At 31.5% G+C, this 12606-nt stretch overlaps 1 protein-coding gene across 7 annotated transcripts in view; it reads left to right on the forward strand.

Moving 5' to 3' along the window:
• stmA (Protein EFR3 homolog stmA) overlaps nt 1–12606 on the forward strand; it is a 137375-nt gene that overhangs the window by 49234 nt on the left and 75535 nt on the right. For all 7 annotated transcript variants that reach the window (XM_075381973.1, XM_075381977.1, XM_075381978.1 and 4 more), the window contains 3 exons: nt 3308–3458; nt 5553–5705; nt 6525–6631. In XM_075381973.1, coding sequence (XP_075238088.1) covers nt 3308–3458; nt 5553–5705; nt 6525–6631 — 411 coding nt within the window. The remainder of the gene's footprint in view (nt 1–3307; nt 3459–5552; nt 5706–6524; nt 6632–12606) is intronic.

Below are 12606 nucleotides of genomic sequence, written 5' to 3' on the forward strand. Positions count from 1 at the left end.
ATATTTTCAGTTATAACTGTTACTTAAGTATGCCTCTGTTATAAATGAATGTATTAAAACTAATTTCTGGGTAGTTAAAAATATAGTCATCATAAACATATAGTTAACAATAAACATGAAGGCCGAAGTCTCAGCGATTAAGAATTTTATTTTAAGAACTTTGTATTAAAATTTCCTTCGCCCTTTTATCAATAAAATATTTCTAAAAAAATTATAAAAATAATAACCGACTGAGTTAGTTTAGTGGTTAAACTCATCACAAAATCAGCTGATTTTTTGCAAGAGTACTAAGGTTCTTGAAAAGGCAGTTGCTTTTATATGGATTTGAATTTTAGACTGTGGATACTGGTGTTCTTTGGTGGTTGGATTTCAATTAAGCACATGTCTCAGGAGTCGTCAGGACTACATGTTTATCAGTACATTTACACATACATTTTCAGCTGCAGGCTTGACAAGCCGATAGCAGTAATAGCATGCTTACACACACGTGCACGCGCGCGCGAACAGACGGACAGACAGATCTGGCAGCAAGCTGGAAAAACTGTTTGAAATGTGTAATAATTATAAAAATAATTTTTTTTTGTATGAATAGAAAATAGCAAATAAGTTGCTCTTATTCGTGATTACAGGTATGATTCATTAACAACCATGTGACTGTTGTTAATTATGTCAGAAATAATACATTAGGAAAACATAGTCGTATATTAATTTTTAGGTATGATATGATACGAGGGCGAATCAAATTTAAAAAGTAACTGTTATTCTATGCAATAAGCAGTTCCAAGTTGGATGGCGGTGTGGAGAGTTAATGTTCGGTGTGTTAGAGAGGGGAAACCAGTTTGCGTAGCTCCTGTACTCTTGTTCTGTCAGTACAGCCATGAGTGAGCAAGAGGTTCCGTCGCACAACATATAATCATAAAATTTTTAACAATGAAGACATAAACCTTAGGAAATTCTTACTTTTTTAATTTTTAATTTTTTTTCTTGATGATATCATCACATAAGCTTGAAGCTTGTGGGTAGGTTAAAGGTACAGTTTGGGAATGCTACACTGTCCCAGAACAAAGTGTATATGTGGGCCAGACAGTTCAAGGACAGGCAAGAAAGTGTAGAAAACAAGTCATGATCAACGCCCAAGATCATCACAGTTGACATCTGTGCCGTTCGAAAGCTTATCAAAGGTGATCACCGGTTTACTGTTGAAGAAATCTCATCAGAAGTGAGTATCAGCTATGGGAGTGCTCAATCCATTATCACTCAATCCATTATCACTGATCATCTTGTCTTAAGAAAAATTAGTGCTCGATGGGTTCCAAGGTTGTTGAGCAAAAATCAAAAACAGATCAGGTTGGAGATCTGAGAGACACTTCTGAATTGATTTTGCCAAGAAGGTGACTATTTTTTGAGGCGCATCATCGTCACATGTTATGAGACATGGGTTCATCATTACACTCCAGAGTAAAAAATGGCAAACAAGGAGTGGGGAAGGAAGGATGAAGGCCAAAACCAGTCTGACAGCCAGAAAAGTTCTTGTAACAATTTTTTTTTTTTAACTTATGAGTTTTACTCATTGATTTTCTCCACAATCAACAAACTGTGAAAGCTGCTTACTATTGTCAGCTGCTACAGACAACAAAAGCCACCCATCAGAGATGTCATCCTTCTCCATAACAACACTAGACCACACACCGCAATTTTGACTAGAGATAAATTGAAAAAAATGCACTGAGAAACCCTTGACTACCCTCTTTACAGTCCAGATTTGTTCCCCTGTGATTATTTTTTGTTTGCACTCTTGAAAGAATCGCTTGGCAAGGAACAATTCTAAAACAATGAAGATGTCGAGGAGCATGTGCACAGTTGGTTGATGACTTGTCCTCTGACTTTTTATGAACAAGGAATATACAAGCTTCCAAATCATTGGCAAAAGTGTGATCATGCAGGAGACTATATAGAGAAATGTTGAAGGTATGAATTGTGTATTTTATTAATCAATAAATTTATTTAAAAAATTGCCATTTATATTTGATTCACCCTCGTACTTTCAGTCATGTAAAAGTTAAAAGACATAATGACACATCTATTGTTGGATTTGCTATGAGCCTTATGAAGTAAAAAATTTGCTGAAACTAAATTCAGCCATCGATTCAGTCTTAGTTATAAATTTATAAAAAACTGAAATAAAGATAAGAAATAGAAAATAGAGAAAGCTAACTTTTGCCAAACCTTTCTGTCACATGTGCATATGCACCCATACATAAACATCTCCTTAACAATAAGAATATATTATTATATTTCAAAATAAATATTCTATAAAGATTGTTACCAGGGCATTACTATTCAGTCACATTGACAGCCTTTCATTTATAAAATCTGGTTTCAAATCTTCATCAAGCCATGTATACCTTTAAAGTTTCCATACCAAATTCCCATTCATACCTCAAGTTTATGTGGTTAAAGTAAATTAGTAATAAATTAAGATTTTCTAATTCCAAACAATTTTAAAGATATGAAAAAGGTAGCTTTAGAAATTGTAATCTGAAAATGCAGTATAATAATAATTTTAAAAATAAATGGACTGACATCAAGACCATGTAATGTGATGCATGTGTATGGAATTATAAGATTGTCACTGTTCCTACCGATACTGTATATTGTATATAATGTGTATTGGGTATGAAAGGTTTAAGATGAGATATCTTAATTTTTTTATGATTTTATTAACGATGCTATATATTTTGTGCAGAAACTCACATTTCCTGTCCTAGAGAAGATCATTTAACATGATGCATATATATATATGGAATATCAGGATTTGCATTGCCCTAACTACCCACCTGACAGCAAAAAAGTTTTTTTTTGTCAATTTTCAGACTGATTATTTGTGTCTAAAAAATTTGTTCAATGTCATTGTACAACCGTGAAGATCAGCTGCATCAATTCCAACAAGATTTCTTTCAATCAGATTAGTAAGAAAAAAGTTACGCACGAGAAAACATAAAAAAAACATGTGTGTCAAATATATAATCTCCTTTTTTGAAATCTATTAAAAACATTTTATTGTTGCAGTTTATGTTTTAACTTTTAATAAACATTTATTAAGTAATTGTGTTAAAGAAATTGTAGTTAGAAATTTTATGGGGTAGAATTTTTATGTAATGTAGAAAAATAGGGTTGGTTTTCCATTATTTGCATTGTGTGGAAGGGAATCAAAATTTAAGAAAAAAATCAGTAACTGTGTATAATTTATAAATGACATCTTATTGATAACTAATATATATATATTTCTTTTGTTGTATACTTTCAGGTTTGTTGTTATTGCAATGGAAGCAATGGATCAACTCTTAGTGGCCTGTCATGCTCAAACATTAAATTTGTTTGTTGAAAGTTTCCTAAAAATTGTACAAAAGTTATTAGAATCAACAGAACCTGATCTACAAGTGCTAGCTACTCAATCAGTATGTTATTTTTGTTGATGTATCCTTTTTTTTATTTTTTATTTTCATTTTATTCTTGTATTTACTTGCACTGTGTAATAATTTATCTAGCATGCTTCCCAAATACATTTTTAATATTTCTGTTACTAAGAGAATTTTATTTATATAAAAAAATTTAATTTTTTATACAGTCTCAGGACAACCAATTATGAGACAGTCTTATTAATTAAATGTCACTGATTGCCAAAGTGCAAGTAGATTGTCATAATGATCAGGTTTAATGTGGGTATTAGAATTGTGTTTACTTTAACTCTTTTATGTATAAACACAAAAAAGTTTTAATTTCAGCTGGTTGTTAACAGTGTAATTGCTATATTATTATTACAACTTTTGACATGCTTAACATGTACTTTAAGAAGGAAAATAAGATAGCCAGTACGGTAAGTGAAAGATTCCAGACCATTGCCAAAAATCACCTGTCCAGGAAATCTAGAAATCAGCATTTTAACCCCATAGTAATTAGTTAAACAGACTTTGTGGCAGTGTAATTGTCCGGTCCAGTAACAGCTACTTTTTATTATTTTTGTGAGAATGAGTAATTAAACAAAATAATGTTTCATTACAAAATTTCCAGAAATGGATATTATAAAATGTTTTGAAAAAGGCATAGGCTAGTTTTACGCTCACTGCAAGAAATGCTATTTTTTACAATTTAAAAAAATGCTAATTCCAATATAAATAAATTTTAGATTGGATTTATACCTTCTAATAAATTTTAACTGGTTTCTTCTACATTTTCTACAAGCTTCAATCATGCAAACATGTGTAAATTCAGTAATGCTCTGTCCATAATTTTGTCTTTCTATCCTTTAACATTACACTTTGTATCTTTTACTGATATATTATTAATGTCAACCTTATGTGCAATGGTGCCTAAATAATTCTATTAATTTTAATTTTTCCAACAAAGACCGTCATCCTCTTTTTGTGCCTTAGGTCTCAGTTACATCTTGGAATATCACTCTGAACATCCAATAAGGACTTGATTGCACAGAACTGAATTTTTTTTTTCCAGTATTCAGTTTTAGTCCAATTTTGTTGGACTGTACTAAAAACATCATGTTGTAGTAATGATTTAAATAAAAGATGTTTCATTTTCTTTGTAAAAAAAAATCTGTTGTTTAAATCTTAATACGTAATAAATTTTATTCTCTTGATGGATTTAAGTAATTATTGTTAATTTTTTTTCTTAATGATTTTTTTCATTAAACTTTTTGTAGTAAATAAAATGTACTTTTATGCCATTTTTTTTTCATTTGACTACCTCTTTTCCTTTGCAATTTATGAACAATTGTGCATTACAGTTCAGCCATCTCTCGTAATATGAATTTTATAACAATATTGATTTTTTTTTTAACCTGTAGATTTGTACCTAAACCCAATTCTTTCGTCATGTAATCATCATAACGTAATTCTGTAAAGTCATAATCAGCTAATATATTAATTACTTTATGCAGCTTGTATCAGAGTTAAAAAGTACTCCTAAATGCAATTTTCAACTATTCTTGTTATTGAAAACAATTATCACCAAAACAGTGACAGTTTTATTATAACAATTTTGATGGGTTTTATGGATATAAACTATCTTTCTCTAAGCTGTAATATTTTTATTTTATAATTTGCAGATGCAGTTGCTTATAATAACAGCATTGATACAGCGAAACTTAAAATTAATTTGAAACATTAGTCTTAGTAAAATTTAAAAAAATTTCTCCCAGTTTTCCCACCATTCTGTTGCTGTAATTTTTAAAATAAGGGATCTATCATTGAAATTAGTCCAGTTGTTTTCCCTCAGATTTTACTATCATGAATTGGATTATCTAAATATAAATATATGATTGCTAAGAGTTCATATAAGGAAGTAATCTTTTTTAAAGATGTGTTTTTAAGTTAAAACATTATTTTTAATATATTTTTAAAATAATAATATTTTTTAAAAATTAGAAAAATTTTTTTTGTAGTATTATTTATAATCTTATTAATTTATTATTTTTTTTAATCATAATAATTAATAATTTTTTACAAACTATCATGACTTGTTAATTTTTATTTCAGTTTGTGAGATTCGCAAACATCGAAGAAGACACACCATCTTACCATAGACGTTACGATTTCTTTGTTTCTAAATTTTCATCTATGTGTCATAATAATCATAGTTGTACCGATATGAGAGATATGATACGATTGGCTGGAATTAGAGGTATTCAGGTAAACACATGTTATTAGTTTTGATTACATAATTTACAAAAAGTAAAAGTACCTAATGCTTAGTATTGTAATTTTTATATCCTAGTGTCATTTATTTAATTTTTTATATTGCAAACAAATTGTCACCTAATCTCTCTTAATGATCTTTCCTCATAAGAATGTCTTATCTTTTCATTTTATTGTGTGGATTGATCCATCTTGTCTTGCGAATCCATTTCCCTCGCTGATTTAAAGCTAAGTATTCAACACATTGTTTCACTACAAACAAGGATATATTAATCTGATACTTTAAGAAAGATTTAAGTTGTATGTTGTTGCCCAGGTAATGGTCTATCCCAGTCTTTCTAATAGCAGTTACAAATGTATTGAGGTCAAGAAGTACTAGTTGGAGTTGCCTTTCTATAAAATCATTAGTATTCACTACAAGCCATTTTCTGTGGTGAACAATGTGAAGGTATCTTGGACTGAATATAATCTGCATTTTTGTAACTTGGCATGCTAATATGTAGCTACATATATTTGGCTCAGTAAAGTAGACAACAGTTAACCACTTCACTCATAATTTCCTCTAGTAATCCTGAGATAGGATGCTTATTATTAAGGATGGCTATGTTATCTTTGGGTGTGACTTTTAGCACACCATGTTGTCTACAACCATTACAATTATGCATATATGAATAGCACTTTTACAGTAACTTCCTTACCTTCGAATTTTATTGTAATTGTAAAATAAAGTTTATGAAAAGTTATTTCACATTGCAACGTATATTTCAATCTGAATTTACATATATATATATATATATATTTTTTTTTTTTCAGGGTGTGATTAGGAAAACTGTATCTGATGACTTGGTAGAGAATATATGGGAGCCTGTCCATATGGATAAAATTGTACCATCTTTATTGTACAATATGCAGGACTCAAGGTAATTTTCACCCAGTAATGTCTTTTAAATTCATTGATTTTTACAGACTATTGTTTGTAGTGAACATGACTTAATTGTGATAAATTTTATTTTGGCAGTTTGGCAGATCACCAAAACTAAGAAGAAAGTAAGATTTTTGATATTCTGTATATTTATGCTTATGCTCATTGCATCAGATTTTAGCTTTGTTCTGTCATTAAGAGTGTTAGAAGAAATAATCAGTAAAATAGTTTTTTTTTTTACAATACTTTCCATCTAGCTTCCTAACGTACAATTACCACTTTGCTGATCTGGAGCTTTTTCCAATGTACTGGGATTATACAGGAGTATCAAATAATTTATAAAAGTTAAAAAAAAAATTAAAACGTTTTTTAAAAAGTTATAAACTTAAATTTCCTATGAAGTGATTTTTCCTAATATTCTATTATTATCTTTTTGCAAGTTAATGCCATATTGGTAAGTGACAACCTGGAATCACTTTTGTTATTTAACATAGTTATGCTTAAAAGAAAAATTTAGATGTATAAGAAAATGAAAATTAAATGCTTTTTAATTTTTAAAAATTGTTATTTTTCATATTACATATGAATTTACCATATTTTTTTTAATTCGTAGAAGTCCTATATTTCAATTTATTTTTATTTTGTTATTTTTTTTGTTGTAAAATTAATTTTATTATAAATTCATTATTATCATGAACTTTCATGATGAAAGTGTTAAATTAAATGCTTAAAGATAATGGTTAAGCTATTCATACATTATAAATATTAAGCAAAATCTAAAAAAAAAAAAAACAATTATTTTTGGTATTGCTGTAACCCCTTGTCAGATTGGGGCCAAAGTTTTAACAGAAGTTAGAACTTCTTCTTTTCTCAAACACGGTTAGATTATAAAGCTCTTCTGGAACCCATCTTCATTGTGTTCTACCTCTATCTCTTCTACCATCCAGTCTATAATTTTGTAGTCTGAATTGGTAGTCACTGCTCTGATATTCTTTCCATATGTATATACAATGATTAGACCTGTATAATTTTATGAAGGTGGGGTGAAAAGTTTCAGGCCCCATACCGAGATAGCGTTAGTATGCTTGCTTAATTTCTCAATGGCGTCACATGGTTGCATTTTTCATTAGTTTACTATAAGTTTCAAGACACTGCATCACTTAGTATAGTATTTATAGTCCATCAAAGCGGAGAATTGGGTTTTTCTTGGAAAATGGAAAAATCTGAAAATTTATTCAGATTAAATACTTTTTAAGAAAATTAAAGAAAAGAAATGCAGGAGAAGCTAAAGTTAAGAAATTAAAGAAGAGCTTGATACGACAATGGAAGACTCTTCTCTATCAAATGTAACAGTTAAATGTTGGGTTGCAGAGTTTAAAATTGGTTGAATACACACTAGTAGTGAACTACGCAGTGTGTATTCAACCAATTTTCTATCATTTCTGGCGTAGTCACCAGAAGGGCATTCCCTTCTGAAGTGACTATGTCAGAAATTATAGAAAAAGTGCATAAAATTGTTTTGGCAGATCGACTAGTGACAATGAACGAGTTAGCAGAGTCTGTAGTCATGTCAATAGAATGCATGCGCAATATTTTGCATGAACATTTGGGCATGAACAAGCATAGATGGGTACCGCATTTGCTCAGGCCCGACAAAAATCCATTTTGTCATGATCCAGAGGAATTTTTTAGTCAATTTGTGATGGTTGATGAGACTTGAGTTCATCACTCCTCTCCCAAGACAAAACAGGATCTCCCTTTTCTAAACCTACTGTTCTTTGGTAAATAAACAATCCACAAGCACCTTTGTATATGTGTTAACAATAGTAGTATAAAGCTTATAAATTGCATTCAATAAATTAATACCTCTATAGTTAACCAGATTACTTTATTCTTTTTTTTTAAATATATTTATAATCTTTGCCATATTTCAAGACAAAGGAAGGAACTCTATGCTTGGTCCAACATATATTGAATAGATGAAGCAATCTCCAGTGCAAGGAAAACCTCCATATTCCATTAGTTCCATATTAATATCATTAATTCCAGTTGCCATCCTATTTAGCTTTTTTAATTGCATTAAGTTTTTCATATCAGTAAATCTGGATGGCAATCCTCGCATAACTGGCAAGCCATCTCCTCACAATAATTCCTTTGAGCATACCATAAGTCCCTATCATGTTTTTACCATTGTGTACTAGATATTATATCTAATCTAACATTATCTCTTTCTTATGAGTTCAACATTTTCATCACTCTATAAGCCATTATCTACCAATCTACCTACCATGTAAATCCTGTTGTATTTCACTTATAAAATTTTCCCACAATTTCTCCTTTACCATCCTTACCAAATTCTTAACATTCATCCTTGCCCATCTATACAATTCCTCGACACCCTTCCCATCATCAACCAACAATGTCTTGTATAACTTTTGCTTTTGAAAAACCACAACTTCTATTTCCTGGTTCCTTAACTTTAACCTTCTCCTACTCTTCTTCACTCTCCCAGTCTCAAGGGCTTCAAAAGCTGCTTTTCTGATGATTTTCTCCAAAATCCTCCATTCTTCCAAATCACTACTACTTTAAACCTCCTCTAAAATATTCATTAGTTTAATACGCTATAAATGGGTGTATTCTGAACTTCACCAAACAGCCTATCATTCGCTATAATATAGTCAATTGCCAAGCCTTTGAGCCCGAGCTTTTTGTGTATATTTATGAACATGATGCTTCAGAAAAAAGTATTGATTTGATTTTCAAACCATTGAAAGTAGCAAATTCCCTCAGGATATCGCTATTTTTATTGCATACATTCTTTCCAAATGCACCCACAACTCTCAATAGCCGGATCACCAACTATGCATTAACATCCCCAGCAGTTACAACATCCACAGTTTTTCCAACTCCATCAATCACTTTCTGAAAGATTTTATATAATTCTTCAATTTCTAAACTCCTCCCTTCCCCTCCAGTGCATAGATCCCAACAATTAACATTTTGCCTCTCTCATGTCGTAGCGTTATCAAAATCCAAACAGAAACATTTCTTATTTATCATAACAGTCGCTCCTTTACTAGCTCATTTTTTACTCAACTCCACTGTATATCAAGATCATCTATATTCATACTGTAGTACCTCTTAATTTTTTTTTCGTCTGTGTGAGGACAGAGGTAATAAAAGGATGTCAATAATAATCACCCCATTCAAAATCCCTGATATTTCATGTTCCTTACAAGATATTTCCCTTACATTCCAAATAATGATTTTTCAGTACATCCATTATCCAAGGTTTTGTATTTCTTTTTGACATTCCCGACACATTTTTCCAAACATACATTCCTATCTCCGGGGCTTCCTTTGATGCTGCCAGTAATTAAGATTCCCTCGGCCATGTTATGGGTGCTGCACAGGGTAAGTTTGATGCCTCCAAACCTGAACGATTATTCTTTGACATTTCTCCCTTAGGAGTTAGCCCTCTCCACCTGTGAGAAACTTTCTCATCTGCCTTCAAGTACGTTGATTGTGTACCCATGGTATCCCATCATATGTACCCATCAATCACATCATGTGTACCCATGGTACCCACTTACTCACCATGTCACAGAACTGTCATTGGATATATATATATATATATATGGGATTTAACAGGGTAACCCCATTACAGAATTACCCGTACCGCATCCTGATAATTCTGCTGCCTCAGTTCAAGGCTGCTTATTTGGCAAATCTTATTCACACAGCTGCCCTCAGTGAGGGACATCCACCACCTACAACCTGCCCACTAGCTGATGCTTGCCTGGGAAATTAGAACTTATGTAGAAAAATTTTTCCTTTCAGTTGTTTTCAGTTGAACTGTTTTCAGATTTCAAGTTACTATGACAATTGCCACAAAAAGTTCAAATAATTAAATGGCAGTAAATACCCTACCCTTGTCTAATTAACTTCAAAATTTAATAACATTAATGCCTCATTTATATAAATATTTTAACCAAATTATATGTTTTAATGTTCAGATAGTCTGGTGATATTTTCCAAAATAAAGGCCAACTTAGTTATATACCATAAACATTTGTACAGACACACACAACACACACATCCTTCTGGAAGTTTCCATGTTTTTTTTTTGTATTTTTCAGTTAGAGGAGGGTCATAAAATGTAGGGTTTTGTAAAACCACCCACCTGAAATTTTGACCAACCACCATATTTTCCCTTTTAACTAATTGCTGTAGCAGCTATATAATTATTACCTGGAAAGTGAAAAGGATTTTTTTAAGGTTTAATATCAAACAGGTGGTCCCTTCTGTAATATCTGTTTTTTTATGATATCATTACCTTTTCATGTTACTGTATGTAGGTTTGGAAATCTTATAAAATGTGAGGAATGCAATAATTAGCATTCCATTTAATTATGAATGTGGTATGTACGGTAACTGATTTACTATTACTTGTTATAAAGTATTATGTTTCATATCTTCTAAATAAATATCCAATATGACTTCTATATTGAAATTTATTAATTATCATGATGTTTTACTGGTTTTTGTCTTTTTACTTTTGTATAAGATTATATTTCCTCGCAAGAGTTTGTAAACTGAATTAGTCGTGCTATTTTCTTGTCAAGAATAGGTAAACTGTCATGAAAAGTCGTGCTTACAAAATAACATTAAAAAAAATCATTCATGTAACTTATATGGAATCAAGTTCCTAAAATATTACAGAACAGCAGATCAATAACAATGTTTATTAGTCACCTAATTATTGTGTGTTTTTTTTTTTTGGCGGGGGGGGGGTAAAGGTCGAAGAAACAACAATTGTCAATATCTATAAACCTCCAAATGCAAATGGCCTAACAGTGTAATCCCCTTTTTTAATCATCCTTGTGTATATATATATATATACAGGAGATTTTAACTCACACCACCAAGTTTGGGGATATAATGAAATCAATACACAACGTGTGTAAACTTATTAGATTGGGCAGAGAGAAGCAACCTTAAGTTACTTTTTGATGCTAAGCAGAAACCCACATTTTATTCTGCAAGATGGAGGAAGGGCTACAGTCCTGATGTAACTTTTATAACCACGGGCGTACAACTATTCCACGTTAGAGAAGTACGTGACAACTTTCTAAATTCTCAACACAGACCGATAGTCAATCCTTTAGGCACAGCAAATCCCATCAATTTTTGGGAAGCCAGCTTGGATAAATTCAACAAGCAACTTAGAGGATGACATCAGATGGATCCCATCAAAAAGAAAATAGAGAACTACGAAAGATTTGCTACTCTAGTAGTCAGCTCTGCCAAAAAATATATCCCCCTAGGAGTAATAAAATCCTACATTCCCTGTTAAATGAAGAGTGCCAAGAACTGTACAATGCTTACGAATGCACAAGAGACCAGGCAATATGCGAGCAATTGCTAGAAGTCCTAAACAACGCTACAACAGTTAGATGGAAAGAAGCACTAGAGAGCCTCAACTTTAAGCATAGCAGCAGGACAGCAAGGAATTTATTGTGCAAGCTGGAAACTGAACAAAAAACACCTGTAACTACTACTAATACCCGTAAGCCAGAAGCCATAGCCAGAAGAATTAAGAACCTATCAAAGATCATTATTGATAAGACATACAAGAAAGAAGTGAGGTATGCAGTTGGTGACATTTGTAAGTCAGCAACAATTCCTCTCCATTATGGACCATATCACAATGGAAGAATCCAATGCTGCGATCAGCAAAATGTAGAAAAGCAGCTGCATTAGACAACATATTCTGAGTTTATTAAATACATCGGTCCAAAAACAAGTCAATGGCTTTTAAATCTTTATAACTATATCCTGCAAAGGGGTAAGTTACCAAAACTTTTCAAGAAAAGTAAATTAATTGCCATTTCTAAGCCTGGGAAGGACATCGCTCAACCTGAAAGCTACAGACCAATAGCACTTTTAAGCATATGTTTCAAGATCTTAGAA

The sequence above is a fragment of the Lycorma delicatula genome, chromosome 1, assembly GCF_047948215.1.
Source record: "Lycorma delicatula isolate Av1 chromosome 1, ASM4794821v1, whole genome shotgun sequence".
In the NCBI taxonomy this organism is placed as follows: Eukaryota; Metazoa; Arthropoda; class Insecta; order Hemiptera; family Fulgoridae; genus Lycorma; species Lycorma delicatula.